General features: G+C 39.0%; 1 protein-coding gene across 7 annotated transcripts in view; it reads left to right on the forward strand.

Annotated features, from left to right (window-relative positions):
• Nucleotides 1-22559, forward strand: part of LOC106074152 (otoferlin-like) — a 181065-nt gene extending 158506 nt beyond the window's left edge. For all 7 annotated transcript variants that reach the window (XM_056030249.1, XM_056030247.1, XM_056030253.1 and 4 more), the window contains 2 exons: nucleotides 17541-17641; nucleotides 19298-22559. In XM_056030249.1, the coding sequence (XP_055886224.1) occupies nucleotides 17541-17641; nucleotides 19298-19478 (282 nt within the window). In that variant the 3' untranslated portion in view covers nucleotides 19479-22559. The remainder of the gene's footprint in view (nucleotides 1-17540; nucleotides 17642-19297) is intronic.
• The last annotated feature ends 1476 nt before the right edge of the window (nucleotides 22560-24035 follow it).

A 24035-nucleotide genomic window follows, 5' to 3' on the forward strand; every position in this document is an offset into this window, starting at 1 on the left:
CATGACAGACTGTCTTATTAAACTCTGTACACGAGATAACTATCTCATCTCAGGGGAAACTCTTCAAAAACAGAGGAAGGAAAGAAAAAACAACGATAAGCTGATTCGTGAAAGCCCAGGAAACTTACCTTGAGATTCGCTGATCTCAGAGATAAGTCCTCCATCTTTCACCCACCTCCCTTCCCCTGCTTTGCGCCCCCCTTGCAGGTCTTAATTTGACAGAAGTTATCTTGACGGCATCTTCGTTTCCTGTGGTAGAGCCTTCATCCCTGTTTCTTGAGACTTATCAGTTGGGGGCCTCCACCTTGGGAAGGCACCTGCAGGGTTTGAGATTCTAGCCAACTATATTCTTCTCTTTATTTCACGTACTTTTTTGTGGTGAATAATTACTTGAGGAGACCCATCTGCGCTGAATTACATCGTCACACGTACCAATTACTTGATATGTTTATATCTGTTGAAGGGAAACTCTGATGGTTTTTCCAATTTGAGTTATAGACACATAAATTCTGTTTTAAAGTTGTAATAGTAATCATTATACCCTATGCTATTTAGATGCTTAGAAACATTTAGATTTGATAAATTAGTTAATTCTTAACACCTAAAAAAAAACAACAGGGAAAGAATGAGATTTTGTTTTTAGACATTGCCTACGTCACTCCCATCTAGATCTAACAAATCGCATCGCTTCAAAATAGGTCATGAAGGTTACGCTCGCTTCATTCTTACATTGACTGCTTGGTTAAGTCTAGTCCATAGGCTATGATGCTTATGATAGTCATTGGTAATGATACTTATGATAGTCATTGTTAATGATACTTGTGATAGTCATTGTTAATGATACTTATGATAGTCATTGGTAATGATACTTATAATAGTCATTGGTAATGAGACTTATGATAGTCATTGGTGATGATACTTATGATAGTCATTGGTGATGATACTTATGATAGTCATTGGTAATGATACTTGTGATAGTCATTGTTAATTATACTTATGACAGTCATTGGTAATGATACTTATGATAGTCATTGGTAATGATACTTATGATAGTCATTGTTAATGATACTTGTGATAGTCATTGTTAATGATACTTATGATAGTCATTGGTAATAATACTTATGATAGCCATTGGTAATGATACTTATGATAGCCATTAGTAATGATACTTATGATAGTCATTTGTAATGAGACTTATGATAGTCATTGGTGATGATACTTATGATAGTCATTGGTGATGATACTTATGATAGTCATTGGTAATGATACTTATGATAGCCATTAGCAATGAGACTTATGATATTCATTGGTAATGATACTTATGATAGTCATTGGTAATGATACTTATGGTAGTCATTGGTAATGATACTTGTGATAGTCATTGTTAATGATACTTGTGATAGTCATTGTTAACTATACTTATGACAGTCATTGGTAATGATACTTATGATAGTCATTGGTAATGATACTTATGATAGTCATTGTTAATGATACTTGTGATAGTCATTGTTAATGATACTTATGATAGTCATTGGTAATAATACTTATGATAGCCATTGGTAATGATACTTTTGATAGCCATTAGTAATGATACTTATGATAGTCATTGGTAATGAGACTTATGATAGTCATTGGTGATGATACTTATGATAGTCATTAATGATGATACTTATAATAGTCGTTGGTAATGATACTTGTGATAGTCATTGGTAATGATACTTGTGATAGTCATTGTTAATTATACTTATGATAGTCATTGGTAATGATACTTATGATAGTCATTGTTAATGATACTTGTGATAGTTATTGTTAATGATACTTATGATAATCATTAGTAATGATACTTATGATAGTCATTGGTAATGATACTTATGATAGTCATTGGTGATAATACTTAGGATAGTCATTGGTAATGATACTTATGATAGTCATTGTTAATGATACTTGTGATAGTCATTGGTAATGATACTTATGATAGTCATTGGTAATGATACTTATGATAGTCATTGGTGATGATACTTATGATGGTCATTAGTAATGATACATTTGATAGTAATTGGTAATAATTTCACACCCCTTTTTTATTAGATCGATAGAACTCGATAACTATCAGGATCTAGAATCTAGATTTAATGTGATATCTGATAGGTTGGGTGTCCGACTGATTTAAATAACCTGGTCAGACATACATTATATATAGATCAAGCCTAGTCTACTATAGGATGTCATCAACATAGCTGACGTCACATAAAAAGTTCCCCTTTCAGACCTTTTGGTCTATAGGGCAGATAATGTAAACGTCATCTGTTTCCGTGGCACACGGTTAACGAGGGTGTCATGTGACCAACCGCCTTTACTTTTCCCCATCTAATGTCAGGTACCCTTTAGAGCTGGGTGGACTCAAAGGCGCCCAAAGATCCCGAAATTAAAAATCCAAGTCTTCACCAGTATTCGAACCCGCGACCTGAGCCTTACAGCTCAGCCACCGCGCCTCACATAGAAAGCCGGTGAAAAACTAACTGTTTTAGATGCGCATAAAAATTACGTCAGAAAACCATCAATTAGTGACATTACTAAGTTATTATTGAAAATAAAATTTAAAAAATAATGTAATCATTATGCGTAAACCAAAACACATTTTATCAAAAATTGTCAAAACAATCGGGAGTTTCCTTTTATTGTTTGTTCCGTCGATTTAGACAATAAAATCACCAACTTTTTCATGATTCTCCCGCTTCCCCTTCTGAGCTTGAAACACGTAGAAACGTCATTGGGATACCACCGTTGACTGTATTGCAACTTCGCTCAATCATTTTGGCTGTCCCCTATGTCTCCTTCTTTCACATTGTTGGTTTGTTTCGTAAGAAGGCAGCGCCAAATCTTGATAGGAAGCAATTTTTGGGGTGCTACCTACTGGATAGTTTTGGAAAAAAAAATTGAATAACCTTATGAATATTTGAGAGCCTGTGTATGTCGCACAATTAATTGATTTACTATCACGCATAAAAAATTATACGTGTTTTAATATCGGTGGAAGACTATCTGGTTTTCGATGTATCTAATTCATGATCTTTTTCCTTTCTCCGAATCTCCGATAAAATCTAGTTTTTGTTTAGCGTTGTATTGAATATTTTATTTCAATGATTCCCAAACTGTGTTCCGCGGAACCCTTGAGTTCCGCGGGTCCTGAATAGGTGTTCCACAAACTACTGGAATAACTAACTAGTAGGCCGCCACGTGAATTAATCTCTTTAAAAAAAAGATAGCCAAATTGTTCAGCTAAGTACTCAGAATGTGCAAAGTGTTCAGCTAAGTACTCAGAATGGGCAAAGTGTTCAGCTCAGTACTCAGAATGTGCAAAGTGTTCAGCTAAGTACTCAGAATGTGCAAAGTGTTCAGCTAAGTACTCAGAATGTGCAAAGTGTTCAGCTAAGTACTCAGAATGTGCAAAGTGTTCAGCTAAGTACTCAGAATGTGCAAAGTGCTCAGCTAAGTACTCAGAATGTGCAAAGTGTTCAGCTAAGTACTCAAAATGTGCAAAGTGTTCAGCTAAGTACTCAGAATGTGCAAAGTGTTCAGCTAAGTACTCAGAATGTGCAAAGTGTTCAGCTAAATACTCAGAATGTGCAAAGTGTTTCGTTAAGGAAAAAGTTTGGGAACCACTGATGTATTGGTTTAAAGTAGAGATGGGAAACGAACCGAACCCGAACCGAACGAACCGAACTCGAACCTCACTTATGACCGAACCGAACCGAACCCGAACTTTAAAACTGCTCGGTACGAACCGAACCGAACGAACCCTCCTTTTCCTAACCGAACTAATTTTGCAATTTGTACATCCTTTCTTTAAATTCTAATGATTCCATTATACTTTGAAAACGTGGGAGTGGGGGGGGGGGGTTGAAAACTTTAAAAAGAACAAAAAAGCGGCGCGCTAAGATTCCCATGGGTTTTTCCCTACGTGCCGACTCCCCTCTGGCCTTGAATTTTCGCGGGCTGTTTGCAATATTTGTTTTGAGTCGAATAGGCGCCCTCTAATTAGATCTAGATCTAGACTCTAGTTCCTAGTAAGTAGAGAGTCAACATTAAAATATTGTTACGTATTTCTGATTTTCTGGCTAAATGTACTAGGCACACAAATAAAAGAAACACTGCAAAGAACTTGACGACTCAACTTTCAGCTTTAAATAACTTTATTGAATTATAACTATAACAATTCGTCACTGTAACATGTAGCGTATACGTCTTACATCGACTGTATCGACTGTAACGGCTCAAGTCCACTCTCTTCTACTGTCTCGCACAGTAGAGAACAGTGTCGACGACTGTACTGACTCTTTTCACATGAACATCTCTGGTTTATAAAGAGTCCCTAATCGCTTGTCTATTGTTGCAAAAACACTGCTAGTACCCTCTGGAACAACATGGGAGGAAACATCACATCCTGTTGTTGTTTATACATGTCGATTCCAGAGTATGCCTGCTGCAGTGTCATCTCGCCGAGGTCACACGTAGTGACCTCTAACTGTCACTGTTCATTTGTCACAATGCCCCCCTTCGTAAATCTGTTCGTCCTCTGGAACAACACGTGAGGCACGTCCCATCCTGTCTTTGTTTACATGCATAGATTCCAGATAACACTCGGTGCTGTGTCATCTCGCCGGGGTCACACATAGTGACCTCTACCTGTCACTGTTCATTCGTAACACTGCCCCCTTCTTAGATCTGTTCGTCCCGAACAGATTCTATTTCACCACGGTACTGATGGAGTCGGTCAACGTGGACAACCTTCAGCTTGGACCGTGGACTTTTCTGTATCCGGTAGACCACGTCGTTTATTCTTTTTACGACACGGTATGGACCTTCCCAGTCTCTTTGGAGTTTCGGGGATCTGCCTTTTCGTCTCTGTGGGTTATAGAGCCACACTAGATCATTCTCATGGAACCCCGACGTATTGGCCCGTTTGTCATACCTCGTTTTCATCAGGTCACTGTTGGTCTTGATGTTTCTGCGGGCCAATACATGAGCATTCTCCAATCGTCTTCGGAGATTGGTGACATAATCAGTTGAAGACACTGGCGTATCTCTCGGAATCCCAAATAACAGGTCACATGGTAGACGAAGCTCACGACCAAATAACATCTTCGCTGGGGTATATCCTGTGGTGCTATGAACGGATCCTCTGTATGACATGAGGAACATGGGGATATGGCTGTCCCAGTCGTCTTGTCGGTCATCAGTAACCTTAGACAGATGTTGTTCTAGGGTTCTGTTGAATCGCTCCACCATCCCATCAGATTGCGGATGGAGAGCTGTCGTGTGAGTCTTTTCGATGCCAAGTGTCTTGCACATCTCCTGGAAAACTTTGGACTCGAAGTTCCTGCCCTGGTCAGAGTGCAACTCATTAGGTACACCAAAGCGACTGATCCAGTTATCCACGAGTGTTTCGGCCACTGTGATAGCTTCTTGATTTGGTATGGCATAAGCTTCTGGCCATTTGCTGAAATAGTCCATGACTACCAAGATGTATTTGTTTCCTTTCTTGGTTTCAGGAAATGGGCCTGCTACATCTATTGCGATCCTCTCGAATGGAACACCAACATTATACTGTTGCAAAAGACCTCTAGTTTTGCGTCGAGGGCCTTTTGCTGCCGCACATATGTCGCACCTTCGACACCATTCCTCTACATCCTCTCTATATCTGAACCAGTAGAACCGCTGACGAACCTTTTCCAGAGTCTTATTGACACCAAGATGAGATCCGCTAGCGCCATTATGCATCTCTTTCAGTACTTCAGCAACTCTCACCTTCGGTAACATCAGCTGAAGGCGATTGGATGTTCCATCAGCAGATTCCCAAACTCTTTTGATGACACCATTGACTAACGTCAGCGAGTCCCACTGAGCCCAGTACGCCTTGGTGGCTACCCCCTTCTCAGAGATGTCTTTCCAATCTGGCCGTTGTCCATCTTCTTTCCATAGAAGAATGGGAGCCAGATCTTCATCTTGCATTTGGTCCTCTCGAATCCTTTTATCACACCAGGGTCCGGAAACATCTACTCCGAGCCGAAGACAATTGACAGCTACCTCCTTTTCTTCAGCCCTCTTGCAGTGCTTACATTCTGCTTTGCAGGGTCGTCGAGACAGTGCATCAGCATTTTGGTGAATTTGCCCTTTTCGGTGCTTAGTTTCAAATTCATAGGTTTGAAGACGTTCGATCCACCTTGCCACCTGACCTTCAGGACTCTTAAACGAAAGCAACCATTGCAGAGCTGCGTGATCTGACCTTAAGATAAATTTCTGCCCGTATAGGTACTTGTGGAAATGTTTTATTGCATCCACAGCAGCCAGCAATTCACGTCTCGTCACACAGTAGTTCCTTTCAGCTCTCGATAGGCTTCGACTGAAGTATGCGATGACTCGTTCAGTTTCATCCACCTTTTGGGACAAGACTGCGCCTATTCCAGTGTTGCTTGCATCTGTGTCGAGTATGAATGTCTTCCCTGGAATGGGGTAGGCCAATACTGGTGATGAGGATAGTGTGTTTTTCAGCCTCTCGAAAGCTTCTTGACATTCAGATGTCCAAATAAATGGCCTCTTTTGCTCTGTCAGTTGATGAAGGACCTTACAGATGTTTGAGAAATTTGGCACGAAACGTCGGTAGTATGTACAGAGTCCCAAGAAACTTCTCAGCTCATGGATATTACTTGGCGTAGGCCATCGTTTCACTGCCTCAACTTTGTCAGGGTCAGTGCTGACTCCGTCATTTGACACAATGTGACCAAGGTACTTAACGTTTTTCCTGAATAAGGAACACTTCTTTGGGCTGAGTCTCATTCCCGCACTTCTTATCCGTTGAAATACTTCCTTCAGATTTGCAAGGTGCTCTTCAAACGTTTTGCCAATGACAATAATGTCATCAAGGTAAACAAGGCATGTAGTCCAATGAAGTCCTCGTAAAACCCTCTCCATCAATCGTTCAAAGGTGGCTGGTGCGTTGCAGAGACCGAATGGCATCACAGTAAATTGCCAGAGGCCATTGCCAGCAGAGAAGGCGGTTTTCTCTCTATCATTGGGATGCATTTCAACTTGCCAATACCCACTCTTTAGGTCGAGAGTAGAAAATACCTGGGACCCTGCAAGCGTGTCCAAAGTATCGTCGATTCTAGGAAGTGGATAACTATCTTTATGTGTGACTTCATTCAGAGCTCTGTAATCTACACAAAATCGCATAGATCCATCCTTCTTCTTTACTAAGACAATAGGCGAACACCAAGGACTATTTGAGGGCTCAATGATTCCTTGCTGCGTCATGCCCTCTATCATGTCCATAGCTTCTTGTTGCTTTGCTAGCGGCAAGCGACGTGGTGGCTGTCGAATCGGTCTGGTGTTTCCAGTGTCTATTCGATGTTGTACCATGTTTGTCCGTCCGCAGTCTGTTTCATCAGATGGCAGAATATCTTCAAACTCAATGATCAACTGTTCCGCTTTGCTGAACTGCTCATCTGATAAATTCACTTTCATTTCTGTCAGGAGCTTGGTAATTTGTGGATTGAAAGGTTTGGTGGAATTAACGATCGTGATATCATTATTACAGTTTCTTATCAGGTCAAGAGTATTACATATTGCGATGGGGCTGTCTTTCTCTAGATGTCTCTCCTGTAGGCCGAGGTTCATGATTCTGACGGGCACCTTTTGATCTTTTCCGACAAGGACCAATGTTTTTCCTACTGCCATTCCGCTGTTGTCATTTTCAATGCCTTCCACTATCGCCGTCATCGTTGCAGTTTGACCATGCTCTAACTTTCCCCAGATAATTGCTTCAGACTGAGCTGGCAAACTTGTATCTTCTGTTAGAAGGATTCTTCTTATTTGACCATTCTCTTCATCTTCATCCCCGAGCAAGGGAATCTCAACATCACCACATTTCAAAGTACCACCTCCAATGTTCAGAGAGAATTCACATTTCTGCATAAAATCGAGCCCAATAATACAGTCATCCGTAATGTTAGCGATCAGAAATTCATGTATAAATGACTGATGCCCGAGCTCAAAGTTTATATTTGTCAGTCCATGTATAGGCATCATCTCTCCACTGGCCGTCTTCAAGGAGTAAGAGTTCACTCTCTTGATTTCGTTCTTTTTGACAATGTCTGGACGAATGACTGAACGTGAGGCACCAGTATCTAGAAGAAAACGGTAATTTCGAGATCCAATTCTACCATTGATGTACAGACTTTTATTCTTCCCTAACACAGCGACTGGAATTATAGTTGCAGGGGCTGTCATGTTCTTGATCGCCGATTTTTGCCCCATAAAACCGGCGAAAGTTAGTTTCCCTGGTAGACATGAGCACCTGACCTTGCATCTGTCTCCGGTCTGTGCTGATACTCTGTTTGTCGGGGAAATCTTCTCGTGCAGTTCCTTTGTAGATGGCCAGGTTCTCCACAATTCCAACAACGTACACTGGTTCTATTCTGTCCTTCTTGCTTCTTATTTGGTCTGCGTTCTTCTAGCACTTCAGTTACCCTTCTGAGAAGTTGTGTAAGATCTTCTTCTTGGACTTCCAGCATACGCCCATGATGGATATTCTTAGAGGCGTCTTTGGCGGCTTCATAGGAGAGGGCGTAGACCAGAGCTTCGCTGGATTTGCGCTTACCACTGATTCTTATTGCCTTCTTCAGTTCTGGATCTCGAATAGCATCAATGAATGCATCAGTGATAATGACGTCCAGAAAGTCTTGTGCTGCTGTTGGATATGCCAAATGAGCAAGACGTTCTATGTCCGCCTCTAGCTCTTGCAAGGTTTCACCGGAGCGTTGTTGTCGGGTTTTCAACTGAACTCTATAAACTTCTTGTAAATGTTCGTCTCCGTAACGGAGCTCCATAGCCTTAACAATGGCAGCGTAATCTTGTTGATTTGTTATTGACTGAAGCAGTTCTGCTGCCTTCCCTCTTAAAGCTAACACCAGAGCAGTCGCTTTCTCTTCTTCAGTGTTCCAGTTATTAACCTTGGCCGCTGCCTCAAACTGTCTTTTGTAAACAGTCCATGAGATGGATCCATCAAACACAGGCGGCTTTATCTTCCCAGAGATTTCGGGCACTAATGTTTTTGTTCTAGTACCCCGTTCCTTACTCAGTTGTTCTTGGACATGAGTCCTTATCTCTTCCATTTCTTTTTCCACAGTGTTGACTCTCTGGTCAATCTTCTCGTTCATAGAGCTCATCAGTTCATTTACGTTTTCATTCATGGCGTTTATTTTCTTGAGGCTCTCCTTCATTAAGTCCATCTGGCCCTGCATGTTACTCAGGACCTCTGTCATATCTGGGTTTAATTCAAATATGTATTCATCTGGATCTTGATCTTCCTCAATAAGGGCCTGTCTTAGGCGTTCTGTTAGTGTTTCTTTGTTACCATTGAGCTGCAGACCTCTCTCACGAAGTTCTTGCCTTAATTCTTTGACCAACAGCTGGTTAAGTAGTTTCCTCGAAGACATTTCAGCCAGAAAACATCCCACTTCTGACACCAATTGTTACGTATTTCTGATTTTCTGGCTAAATGTACTAGGCACACAAATAAAAGAAACACTGCAAAGAACTTGACGACTCAACTTTCAGCTTTAAATAACTTTATTGAATTATAACTATAACAATTCGTCACTGTAACATGTAGCGTATACGTCTTACATCGACTGTATCGACTGTAACGGCTCAAGTCCACTCTCTTCTACTGTCTCGCACAGTAGAGAACAGTGTCGACGACTGTACTGACTCTTTTCACATGAACATCTCTGGTTTATAAAGAGTCCCTAATCGCTTGTCTATTGTTGCAAAAACACTGCTAGTACCCTCTGGAACAACATGGGAGGAAACATCACATCCTGTTGTTGTTTATACATGTCGATTCCAGAGTATGCCTGCTGCAGTGTCATCTCGCCGAGGTCACACGTAGTGACCTCTAACTGTCACTGTTCATTTGTCACAATGCCCCCCTTCGTAAATCTGTTCGTCCTCTGGAACAACACGTGAGGCACGTCCCATCCTGTCTTTGTTTACATGCATAGATTCCAGATAACACTCGGTGCTGTGTCATCTCGCCGGGGTCACACATAGTGACCTCTACCTGTCACTGTTCATTCGTAACAATATTGTCACTTTTATTTGAGATGGCTGTTAGTTGAGAGTAGAATATTTGTCGCCGATTAGAGAGTGTATGTATAAGTCTACATTAAGTTCATTTGTTTTCTAGCTTAAAATAAATTTTAATTATCTTCTATTTAGTGATTTATTTTTAGAAAATTGTGAAATATTTCATTTAGGAATATTATCAGTGGCGTAGCAAGGGTGGGGGAGGAGGTGGAGAAATGGAAAATCCCCCTGGGCCTCACTTGAGGGGGGCCCAAAATGAGTGGATTTTACAATAAATATTGAATATTACGCAAAATGAAGGGGCCCCCAAAGAGGTCAAGCCCCTCCCGGACCCCCAAATGATGAAAAATTCCTAGCTACGCCTCTGAATATTTTTACCATTATTCTGTTTGGCATTAATGATCAGTATTTTGAATGCAGCGTTTCTCAAACTTTGGGTCTTCCCCCGTGGGTGGGGATGGCGAGTACCTTGAATTGGGAGATGGGGAGACGCAACATCCTGACAAAAAGGGGTGTCATAGAGTGTGTGTGTGTTTCCTGGTGGCGGTAAGAAGAGGTTAAGCGATTGATTTGTGTTTATGCATTGAAGATGATGAAATTAGCGTAATGCAAATGTGAAACGGCAGACAATCTTGAGACATGAAAGAGTAAAGACGTTGTTTTGTGGTAACCTAGATTTTGTTTAAATATCAGTATATTTCATTAATGTTACATCTCTATCTCAAGTTCAATATGTGAATATTGTAATAACAGTTAGGCTATATTGAGTTGTTCAAATAAGAAATTTATTTTAAAGTTTATTAATTAAAAATATAATAATAAAGCGTGTCTTCGAGTCCGAAGATTAGTGAGGAATGCAGTTTTTCCCATGGCTGCGTAGTCCCAGCTGTGACCTACATATTTTGCCACACCAGGACAAGCATAACCACTGTCCGCAGGTGGTCGATTTAGTTTTTTCTTTTCGCGTCTGCGTCTATCCTCGGCAGCGGATTTTCTTTTGGTCTCAAATGTGTATCCCGCGGCCTTCGGGAGTGAACTCCAACTGACTCGTTCTGAGACTGCATGCAACCAGGTGCTATCTTCTATGTCAGCTAAGGAAAGTTGACGCATGAGCTGGTCTTTGAAGCGTTTCCGTGGGGCGCCTATGTTACGTCGACCACCTTTTAGCTCACCAAAAAAGACTGCCTTTGGCATACGTTTGTCTCCCATACGGGATACGTTCCCTGCCCAGCGTAAGAAGTCCCTCTATACTATCCTTACCGGTAAAAATATAAAACGCCTTTATTGGTTCAATTGTGCTAGCTGTTTGTAAGTGACAAACCAACTACCAACTAACAAGGAGAAGGGGCGTCCAAAAAAAAAAATTATTTTCAGTGTAACTTATCTGAATATTAGTATAATTACATGTTTAAAAATTAAAATATATTAAGTAGGAGATGTCATTTTATCTTCTAATAAAACCTTGTCAACTGTAGACTGCTTTTTGCGAGGCGCGTATGCACAATATGGGACAAAACATTTTAAAGAAAACATTTTAAAACATCTTCGCTAGTGTGATTCTTCTGCATTTTTTTGTCTCAGAATAGTCGAGTTTCTTCCCTATATTGCAATTTATTATAGTGACGACTTATGTGTGAAAAAAAAGTCCTCGATAGAGACGTCTTTACACGAAGAATATTTATTTAAAAAAGATCACGCCCATTATAGAAGTACGTGCGCAATATGTAGGCCTACCTAGAATGTCCCTTCCACAATTCTATTGGCCAGGTCTGCCTCTTTATTATTAGATTTAATATGGCCCTCGACTTTATTTTTTTATTATGATGAATAGTGCGTTCTGAAAAAAAGCACATCGATATTAGCCTTTTAAAAAAATTCTCTCTTCTTACTAAGAGAAAAAAGTTAGAATACGCTTAGCGCCGAGTCACGCCCGGAATTAAACCACTTGCTGACTTGAGCGAAAACCTATTTCCATTAAGAAATTTTTACAACGCTTAAAATGTATGTAGGCAACATTATTTTGGAAAAAGTATTGCCCATAGGCCTATTATATATTGCAAAGTATTTGTTTTATTTGTTTTATGTAAAAATTCAAAAGAAAGTGTTTTAACTAATAAATTGTATTAAACCTTATAACTTAATTTTGCTATTACATAATATCATGTCGTCGAACCGAGCCGAACCCGAACTTTAGACCTGACCGAACCGAACCGAACCCGAACTATACTCGTCATCGAACCGAACCGAACTCGAACTTAAATCTGACCGAACCGAACCGAACCCGAACTTTAAAAATTGGGTTCGATTCCCATCTCTAGTTTAAAGTCTATTCTTTCTGTAATGGAAGAGGCTTAGGTTGAAGCAGACGTGATCTATTTATAGACGTTTTATTTACGTCATTGTTTTTTTTGTTTTCTTTTAGCCAATGTTGATATTCGTTTGTTTTTATTTTTGGTTTATTTTATTCTCTCCCCTTACCATCGTTCCTGTCCAGTTGTTCCTCCAAACAAGGAACATTCATTGACCGGCTCCGGATTGTGTTTCCCGCCCGACTGTCACTCAGGGAATAATCTATCAAATGTTATTGCACAATTCCGAGAGCCAAGCACTGGCGCGCTTTCTAATGCTCCAGGCGACATTCTGTAGATTTGATTGCTGCAAAGGGAGGGCATTTCGACTTTTGCTGTTGCACGCCTAGAGGGAATAGAAGGAAGGCTCATAGGCTTTTTCACAAAGCTTACATCAACTCTGTCTGTCTGTTTGTCTGTCTGGTAAATAGTTTGAACATGTTTTCTCCCATTTCCCATTCTCGGATCAAGTTGAAATTTTGCACAATTATGCATTGTACCTGACGAAATAGGAATCAATAAAAAAAAATCAACCAATTAGTTAATTAATTATTGGTGATTAATTATATTATTTAATATCAAAATAAGGGGAATAAATACTACTTAATGAGAGAAGTGGATGTATATACGGTTTAATCCCCTTATTACGTTTTGACATGTTTTTTTTTTCCATCCCACTTCCGATTCTCGGATCAACTTGAAATTTTGCATAATTATTCATAGTCGATGACAATACACAAATCAATGCAAAAATTAACCAATTAGTTAATCAATTAGTATTAACTTTTTTTTTAATATAGCAGAAAGGGGGCTAAACCCTGCCATTTTCAGATAAATGGCAGTAATTAACGGTTATTTCTCTTATATAAACTTAGATTTGCTTTGTTTTTTATTTTTTTTTAATTTGCTTATTTTTGTTATCATATAAGCCTGTATAACAGGAGTCAGTCTACCACTGTGATGAGCGAAGACATTGTTATTCCATACTCAGAAAGACACAAAGACAAAGGCACATTCCTCGTCCCATATGCTAGGACAAATTTGTACAAATACTCCTTCTTCCCTAGTGCTATTAGAGCATGGAATGGGTTGCCTGAGCTAGCCAGGAAAACCAGTGGCTTGGCAGAATTTAAGTCATTGGTTAATATGCATGACTAAATGCATGACGCGTAGGACGTAATCATCTTCTTTTTTGAAGTAACGTCTGTATTATATAAGATAAGATAAGATACGCATGGCCGTTTCTATAGACATGGGATATGTAGAAGTATAGCGGCTCTGTGAGTGACATACTGAGAACCTAGCGGCACCTTCGACATAGAGGTCACGGAGGTGACGAACCTAGTGAGAAACCAGGGGCGGAATGGTTATATGGGAATTCGGGCCAATGCCCGGCGTGCCGGTAGTGCCACCAAAAGGGCCTCATATATGCCACTATGTATTAAATTGTTAAAGGTTTTATGGTATTCTCTTAGAAAAGAGACCCTCTGAGAATCGTGTAAACAAAATCTTGTACGGACTTTACATTGTAATACTAATTTAATCTCAACACATTTCTCGAAATAATGTAATAGCCTACATCCGTGTACAGCGCAACAAATAGGCTCCGCCATTGTATGGCCTACACACTAAGCGATTAAAAAGCAACAAAAAATGTTGTTTCTTATAGAGAGTTCAGTGTGTACATACGTACAGTTATCGATACGTCATCAAACTTAACATAATGGTTTGCAGGACAAGGCGGCCTAAAATTGGATGCCCATCATATCATATACAGTGCCCGGTCTGATTTTGACACCCAGTCCGCCCCTTTGAAAAACGTTCGAAAATTAAAACGGGAGATTGTGAGAGACTTTAAAATAAATTTAAAAAAAAAAAGAGTGTCACATGACCCACACCAGGTTCGGCCTTTGGCATAGACAAACTAGGCAGGTTGGTCTCCGATTGGTGGGGGCCTCGCACTGGACTCTAATAAAAAATTTTTAGAGAAAAAAATTGCGAAACAGATCTAATTTCAAACATGGCAGAACTCTATGACTCTGTGACTACTAGCCTAGCTCTAAGTTATCACTATGTTGCAATGTTTATATGCGAGTAATTAGATCTACTGGTCAGACTGCATATGTTGCAAGACCATTGGTTCTTCCTTTCGGCGAAATGTTTAAACGTTATTTCTAGTCTGGTGAATCATGAATCGTCCATGAAGCACATTCGGGCTATCGGCGCTATAAGAATTTAATTTTTTTTTTAAATTTAGATATAGATACAGAACGGTTTATAATTAACTGTGTATTTTTTTTTTCTATTTCATTTGGGGCCACCTTATTCACTTCGCCTAGGAGCTCCCTATTCACTTCGCCTAGGGCCTCCCATTACCTAAGGCCAGCCCTGCCCACACAAACGCCACCCATACTTCCCTTTATGAAAGATTGCCTTACAGTGTTGCTACGATATAAATTGCCATTCTTTGTTTTATTTTACCTCTAAACAAGCAAAATAGAGAAAATACTTGAAGCAAAAAAAACACAGCTTATATTAATATGTATCAGTTTGGATCAGTCATGTAATACAATTTGTAATAGATCTAGACTAAAAATAAAACAGTCTGTGCGATTAGAAATATTTTTATTATTATTATTTTTTGTTGTTGTTGTTTATCGCAATTTCATGCTTTTAGCGTTCTCAATACGCTATGATCCTATCACTTGTCTGGACCAGTTGGAAAGGGGTAGGTGGAGAATGAACAGGGTATCCGGGTGATCGCTTTTTAAATGTATTTTTTTTTAAAGGAGGGGGAAATTACCTAAATTAAAGCTTGTGGGCTAAAACCTTCTCAGGCTTGACTAGCTAACGCGTTAACCACTCTGCTAGCGAAAAGTCTATAAACACGGAATATTGTATAGTTATCTATTGTTTCTATTTCATGTTCTGTTTACTCAGACGACAAGCTAAAATAAAGGAGACTAAATAAGCTTATACCGCCTCTTCAGCCAAGTACTATTTCTTTCCTTTGTTTGAAATACCAAGCAAAATAATTTATTACCAATCGTTAATTAACTAATTGGTTAATTATTTTTTTATAGATTCTTGTGTTGTCAGGTAAAAGAAATAATTTTCGCAAAATTGCAGGCTTGATCAGAGATTGGATGTCGGATAAATAATGCGTACAACATTTTGGCCAAACAGACAGACACACAAATAGACAGACACACAAACAGACAGACACACAAACAGACAGAAAAAGTTGATAAAAGCGTTGTAAAAAAAAATTTAGCAGACGATCAGGAACGTTCAGAAGAACGATTGAACCAAGCAGGGTGCTTCTTGGAAAATGTAGGGAACCGTCGACTTCCGTCCACCATCCTTGTTCGTCTGCCAAGCCACAAGGCCGCACATCCGGTTTAGTAGCGCAGAGTCAATATTCTATTATCCAACCCATTTGCCCACGGCACGTCTGTTTTCTCTGTCTGCCGGTCCCCTCTCTGCTGACCAATAATTAACATCCCTGGTAGCCAGCGGTCAAGCAATTAATGAAACATCCTGTCCTAGTTAGTTGGCGGTAATTGACAGCAGGGGAAGTAAGCTTGAGGGTGGAGGAGGGTGGGGGGAGGGCGTGTTGCTGACCAACTCTGACCGGTATTGATCTCAGATGCACATCGGTGTGGTTACTCACTGCACTGAGATACTGGAAATCGATGGAACCAAAATTAAAATGTGCGCTGTAGAAAATGGACAATAAATACATTTTACTTTAGTTGCAATGCCCGAAATAAATACAAACTTTTTTGTTTTGTTTCTGATTGTTGGCTTCTCCCTATTTTTAATAAAAATATAGATTTAATAAGTAATATGTATTAATAATTAATAATTATTGATTGGTTTGTACTTGAGTTTATTTTTTCCCCTTACTATGCGTTTGACATAGGTTTAGGGTCAAGGTCATTTTGACATTTAAAAGAAAAGAAAAAATTGTAATTCTTGGAAATGTTTTTTTCTGTACTTTTATTGACCACATCTTGGATGGTGTTTATTACTACGGGCTGCAGTCTAGTTGATAGTGAAGGACTTGTTTTTAGTTGGGACTGAAAGACTTGTCCTGAGTTGGGCTTTCTCATTGAATTCTAATATTGCTTTGATATATGTATTTTGGATGTTCATTTGTTATTAGTTATGCAGATGATGACTTTAACTTGTCGCATGCAAATTATGAGTGCGTCTGGTGGGAATGTATATTTTGGTTTGCTATAGTTATAACGTTTTGTTTGGTGTAGTGCACAAATTGTAAGACAAATTTCCCTATGGATAATAAAGATTATTATTATTATTATTATTATTATTTAGTTGATACTGAAGGACTTTTAATTGAGACTGAAGGACTTGTCTTTAGTTGATACTGAAGGACTTGTTTGTGTCTCTGTGAGTATCTGTGACTGTAATTTCCTAGATGCTATAAAAGATACCAATAAACTGAGTTCTAAGTTGTATACTTATAAAGAACAACAACATTGATTTCAAATGATAAAGTGGCCATTGGTTTAAACCTTTCGATAGAACAAATATTAGAAACATTGAAAAACAGGACATCGCGCATGCGTGAGTCAAATCAAGAAATATAGACTTCTGTTAACTGTATCAAATACCTTGATCAAACGTAACTAGGGAAAAGGTGGTCAGGAGAGGAGGGGGGGGGGGAGAAAGAAGAGCTAGAAATTTGGTTCGAAATCAAACTGGACCTGGACAATCGCGAAACCCATAATGTCATCAATTCAGGGAAAGTATTAAGATTAAAGATAAAGTTTTTTTCTAGGTTTTTATTAACGTCACAGCGATAGGCTCGTTATTGTTTATATTAAACACAAGTTTGTCTTTTTTTGCTTTTAACTCTAATGGACCATTGTCTTAGAGATAGAATCGTCAAAATTCAGTTTAAGTCCGAAAAAATAAAATTGCATTGCTCCTCTTTGTGGGAAGGATTGAGTTGAAGATGTCAAAGGTTTAAGTTCGTATGAATACATTAACATTCCAATGTGATCTGATCCTCAGGGGAAAGTGGAGGCGGAGCTCCATCTGATGAGTGCAGAGGAAGCTGAGAAACACCCGGCAGGGTTGGGGAGGTCTGAACCAGACCCTCTGGAGAAACCAAAGTAAGTCTTGCACGCTGGCCCGTTAGCATCGTTGTTGTTGTTGTTGTTTTCAAAGCTTATATCTTCTTACTCTGTATCTGTCTGTCTGTCTGTCTGTCTCTCTGGTCAAAAGTTTGTACACATTATTTCTTCCACACCAAGTCTCGGATCAAGTTGAAACTTTGCACAATTATTCATTGTCGTAGAGACCAATACGTGAATCAATAAAAAAAAAACAATTAGTCAATTAATTACTTATATTTCATCATTTGCACTAATATTAACAAGGGAAAGTTATCCTTCAGTATTCGCATAATTGCCTAAATATGTGGGGTTTTGTCCCCTTAGATAGTTGAACACGCTATCTCTCCCGCACCTATTCTCGGATCAAGTTGAAACTTTAAACAAAACATGAATTAATTAAAAAATGAGCCAATTAGTCAACTAATTTTTTTTTTAATTATTTTTCTCGCCAAGCAGGACGTTTAGGCGACAAGATTTCGATGTTTTAGAAAACACTAAACATTTTTTATTTATTTTTTACATTAAAAAAAATACGATATCGAAAAGGGAAATAGCTTTTTAAATATAGTTGTAAGTGTGTAGTTCTTCACCATGGATAATCTTTATTTTTTAATTTTTTTTTTGTTTTAATTATGTCGTATTACTCTCTACCGCTCTGGTTCTCTCTCTCTCTTCTCTTCTCTCCCCCCCCCCCCCTCTCCCTCTCTCTCTCTTCTCTCTCTCTCTCTCACTCTTCTCTCTCTCTCTCTCTCTCTCCTTCTCTTGTTCGGACGTCCGTTCAGAACAGAAGTTTATGGATTATGACGTCCTACCCCAGACCTCGTGCTGGACAGCGTGGGGGTGGGGTAGATGTTAGGGGCAGGGGTTCGATTCTTTTTAAAAAATGTCTGAATTACGGTGTTTAAAAATTAAAACCCAAATATTATTATCATTTCCATGAGAGGATCAAGAAGTTTTGAGGGGGTGGGGATGTCCAAAATTTTGCAAACCCTAACTCTTGTAAACCCCGACACTAGGTATAAACACACACACATATATTTTCAGTGAACCACAGAAAGGGTTCAATATTACCATTTAGAATTCTGTTTGTCAAACTTCGTGGACGGCTCCCAATTGAAAAATTGTTATGTATATAAATTTTATTATGAGTATTTTTTCTACGCAAATTGTGTAATTTCTCCAATTAAAGACGCCTTTCTCCCCCCCCCCCCTCCAAGGTTAGGGTCCATCAGGGGAGGTCGAAGATTGCATCTAAATCCCACCTTGTACCGAGCACCATTTAATTTGCGGTTAGATGCATTCTCGCCCCCCCCCCCCTTCCCCAAACCAAATCCACGTGGACAACATACCAGTGTTGGGGGGAGTGGCAAATATTAAAAGTATTGGTACAATAGAAATAATTGATACATTTGTTTAGGATACGTGAATATTTTTGTCAACAAGTGGTGTGATTTCTCTGCGAAAATTCGCACCTACACACTCCTTCCCTCCAGGATCTGACGGTGCCCATATGGTGAAGCGCCCATATTAGACGCCCATGGAATTAAGACGCCGAAGCAAGCTAATTATCACCAAAATCTAATCACATTTAAGATTAATTTCGTGTTTTTTTAAATAAGCATATTTTGTTCTTTGTTTTTTTTTTTCCCCCAGTCGCCCAGATTCCTCGTTCATGTGGTTCATGAATCCTTTCAAGTCTCTCCGATACATCCTGTGGCACAACTACAAGTGGATGATCATCAAGCTGCTGCTGGTGGCGCTGCTGGTGGCCCTCCTCATCCTCTTCTTCTACTCCATGCCAGGCTACACCGTCAAGAAGATGTTCAACGCCTGAGCAGCTCTTGACTGTGTCTCGAATGGGGCTCACTGTCAGGGAACTGGGTGTCAGCTAGCGCACTTCAACAAGACTGAGACGCCAGCGCTGGCGTGATTAAAACGGTACTGACAACCGCATTGATGACAACCATTGTGATAAGAACCACATTGATGACAACCACATTGATGACAACCAGTGTGATAGCAACTTTTATAAACAACCATTCCCTTCAACAATTTTTGTTTAAATACGAGAATCGACTCCATGGTGCGAAGTGTTTGTTTGGTTGTTTTGATGACATTGTGTGTGCCAACTATTGTCAACTGACATAACCTGACATGACATGGCATCGACCCCTCCACCCTTTAAATTTTCTCCTTGTTTAGCCTAGAACCATGTCATCCCTCGAAGACAATCGGAACTAATGTTACCTGGATATTGGAGCCAAGAAAATGTTTCAACTCTCGCTCCTTAAGGGAAAGAACTGATCAGCTTTCCGACTTCATTGTGTATTCCTGTCTCCATGACAACGCATGACGTCAGAGAAAGGAAATTGTTGATTTTTTTTTGTTTGTTTGTTTTGTTTTCATTGAATGTATTTAATGTCACTGTCATGATTCAATGACATATTTAAGATGACACTGACACATGAAAAACCAATATGTCTTATTTATAAACGTGATTATGCCCCGTGTATATGTTCAATACGTTTTTTTCTTTATAACGGACATATTTATTTCTTCATCAAAAAGTTATGCCTGTGTTTAAATCCCAATATATTGAGTTTTTTTTTTTTTTGTTGGTTTTTTTTTTTAACGCTGTTGTTAATACACCAGGTATCTGGGTTAAGAAATATCTTATGGAAAACAAATTAAATGCTACAGTTCAGACGAGGTATCTCACGAGGTTCCACTTTTGTTGGACGGTACTCTAGGACTGTAAGATTAAGGTTCCTGTCCTTGTCCTGTAGTTATTCTATATCGTGTCGTTAGTTTCCTTGAGGAAGAGACGGGGCCCTGGGCGAGTGTCGTATCAGGGCTACGAATATTTGTACGATTGTCTGACGGTGGCAAAATGTACTCTTTATTGCGTGACCCCCTACCCCCAAGGCGCGGTAGATCTATTCGCATCCCTTACAGCCGCCTCTGGTCGAGGCGATCTTATTAATATTTCACTGTAACCCCCACTTTTGTTTCCAAAGGCGACGCTTCTGATTCACAAGCCGAGTGCACAGCACCATGGTGGGAGAAAATGTTTTAAACTCGTCAAGTGGTTAAGCTGATTATGCTTGAAAACTGTACCACCACTGTGCAATAGACTTGAATAGACCCTAGTCCCTCCCCCAAAAGAGTTTTATGAAACGAAAATTTGTGTCTTGCAATTTTGTGTACTTTATTATACAGCAGTGTAGTTTTGTTTAATCTCTAAGACTGAAGATCATGCAACTTTTTTAGAATTCGGAAATGCGACAAGAATAGATATACATGTTTTCAAGTTACATAAATGTATGCACATCTCCCAGTCTATATTTATTTATGTCTATGTTTAAAACATTAAGACATATATATAAATCAGATTTTGCATTTTACATACTTATACACTCAAACAGAATTACTAGAAATGTTGTGAAATGCATCTTAGAAAAATATACTCTCGAAAGACATAGTTCCATACAAAAACATAACACTAAAAGCTTTTACACACAAGGGACAACGTTTCCTTGCTTTACAGTGGGTGTACGGCATTTGCGTACCATTGCGTCACCTTGCAGTCCCCCCTGACTTTTTAAAAATGTGATTGTTAATATAGTTGTGTAAATATGAATACTATTATTACATTTATTTATTCCATGAGCGTTAGTTCCATAATAAACGTAGCAATATTGTGATGTTACCATTGACACAAGGCTAGGCGATGTCCCAGTTGTGGAATCATAATTTGTTAAATGACGAACAGCTTATGCTATTCTGTATAAAAAGAAAAAAAAAAGAATTCTCTTTTGGCCCAAGATCGCAGTACTTCAAGTGGATACGAAGAACCTGCTGTGACCTACATATTTTGCCGCTGTAATGTAATAATATTATTTTTTAAAAATTATTTCCATTCTTTGTCAATGCTTTTTTTTTAAAAGTTATTTTTCTGTGACAATGCACTCCTTGTGTTACAGATTGTATATAAAAAATTTTTTTTCTTCAAAAGTAATTTTCAATCTAAAGCTGATGGGTCTGGGATCAAATCATCGTCCATGACAATACTCCGATTATTGCTTTGGCGATATGTTGGCGTCATCAGAGGTAGGAGGAGTATGGAAGAGTATTGAAAGCCTGGGTACGCAGCTGTCGGGTCTAAAGAAACAGCCATTGCCCGATACAATTTGGGAACGGCGTCGCAAGGCTCTACAAGAATGTTGCACTGAGTGCTTCCAGCTACTCATGGGTCAACAGTTCCTGATTTTTTCCTCAGGGTTGTCCCCAAAAGTCTGGCACGATAAAATGCACATAAGCTGAGGTTTTTTTTTACTAGATGAGTGAAAAACATATTGTTCACATATTCAGAAGACAACTTTGTTGACCCTCAATACTTTGTTAACATGTATTGGATATGACTTTTTTTATATGAGTAACAATATGAATCATCGCATCTCACTTATTGACATTATTTCGCATAATCACATGACATTTGTGACACTGTGTCATTACACTATATCTAATGGCATGTGTAGCACTGTATGTTATGACATTTGAGACAAATTAATGTTGACATTCATTTTACATTTTTAAAAAAAATAACATGTATGATTTACCTGGTCATCTTGTTGTTGATCTTAAATTACTTACACATGTTAATATTCATTCAAAGTGGTTCAGAAATAATAATACAATGTTATTTCAAGTCTGCAAGTGGTTTTTTTTTTTAAATAGTTCTTCTATGACCCTTTGTAGCATGTATTTAGATGACATACTGTTTGTAGCCACGATTTGAAAATGTCATGATATTTGTAACAAAATGTTTGTTTTCACTGCTACAGTACCTAATATTTTTTTTTGGTTTTCATGAAAACTAGCACGAACATTTTTGAAACAAATAAAATAATCTCCAAACCAAACATTCTTCTTTTAATATTCGTTTTTACATTTTCTCCTATTATCTTGCAAGCTCTTGGTGGAATTACTAGACTGGTATTTCGAAATCAGCTCTAACGATTTTTCTAGAAATTTGACATTTTATGTTAGGGGGAAAAATGACTACTTCATTTGGTACACGGTGTAAACTCTGGTTTGACTTTTTAAAAATATAGTCCTCTTAATATTAAATTTGGCTGACGTCTTTTTATATAGAGCTAGGCACAGGACTCTATTGTTTGTTTGTATTGAGAAAAGAGTTTGATAAATAAATAGGCGTACATATATATATACGTGTAGTCTAGACATTAGAAAGTTGGACCGTGAAATGAGCTTGATGTGCAAATTCATTGAGTGCGCACCTTACAGTACTGAAGTACTACAATTAATCATTAGAATGAGAAATTATAGACTAAAGGGGTTAATTTAAAAAACAAAAAAACTATATTTGTCACTATGATAAAAAATATGGACTGGCCCGTCAATGTCCTCACTCTATGAAATGGCCTGTCAATGTCTTCACCCTAATAACAATAATAATAATTTAATTTATAGAGTGCTGTTAACAAACAAAATGTAAGCTCAAGGAGCTGTGATAACATTACAAACATAAACACGAGAGCTAAAATGACAAACGATTTTAAAACATTTTAAACAGGTAGGTGTCTTACTGTTCTTCTATAGTTCACAGACTGGACCGTCAATGACTTCACTCTATGGACTGGCCCATCAATGACTTCACTCTATGGGCTGGCCCATCAATGACTTCACTCTATGGGCTGGTCCATCAATGACTTCAGTCTATGGGCTGGCCCATCAATGACTTCACTCTATGGGCTGGCCCATCAATGACTTCACTCTATGGACTGGCCCATCAATGACTTCACTCTATGGGCTGGCCCATCAATGACTTCACTCTATGGGCTGGCCCATCAATGACTTCACTCTATGGTCTGGCCCATCAATGTTCTCAATCTATAGACTGGCCCATCAATGTTCTCAATCTATAGACTGGCCCATCAATGTTCTCAATCTATAGACTGGACCGTCAATGTTTTCAATCTATAGACTGGACCGTCAATGTTCTCAATCTATAGACTGGCCCATCAATGTTCTCAATCTATAGACTGGCCCATCAATGTTCTCAATCTATAGACTGGCCCATCAATGTTCTCAATCTATAGACTGGCCCATCAATGTTCTCAATCTATAGACTGGCCCATCAATGTTCTCAATCTATAGACTGGACCGTCAATGTTCTCAATCTATAGACTGGCCCATCAATGTTCTCAATCTATAGACTGGCCCATCAATGTTCACAATCTATAGACTGGACCGTCAATGTTCTCAATCTATAGACTGGACCGTCAATGTTCTCAATCTATAGACTGGCTCATCAATGTTCTCAATCTATAGACTGGCCCATCAATGTTCTCAATCTATAGACTGGCCC

The sequence above is a fragment of the Biomphalaria glabrata genome, chromosome 5, assembly GCF_947242115.1.
Source record: "Biomphalaria glabrata chromosome 5, xgBioGlab47.1, whole genome shotgun sequence".
NCBI classification, from domain to species: Eukaryota; Metazoa; Mollusca; class Gastropoda; family Planorbidae; genus Biomphalaria; species Biomphalaria glabrata.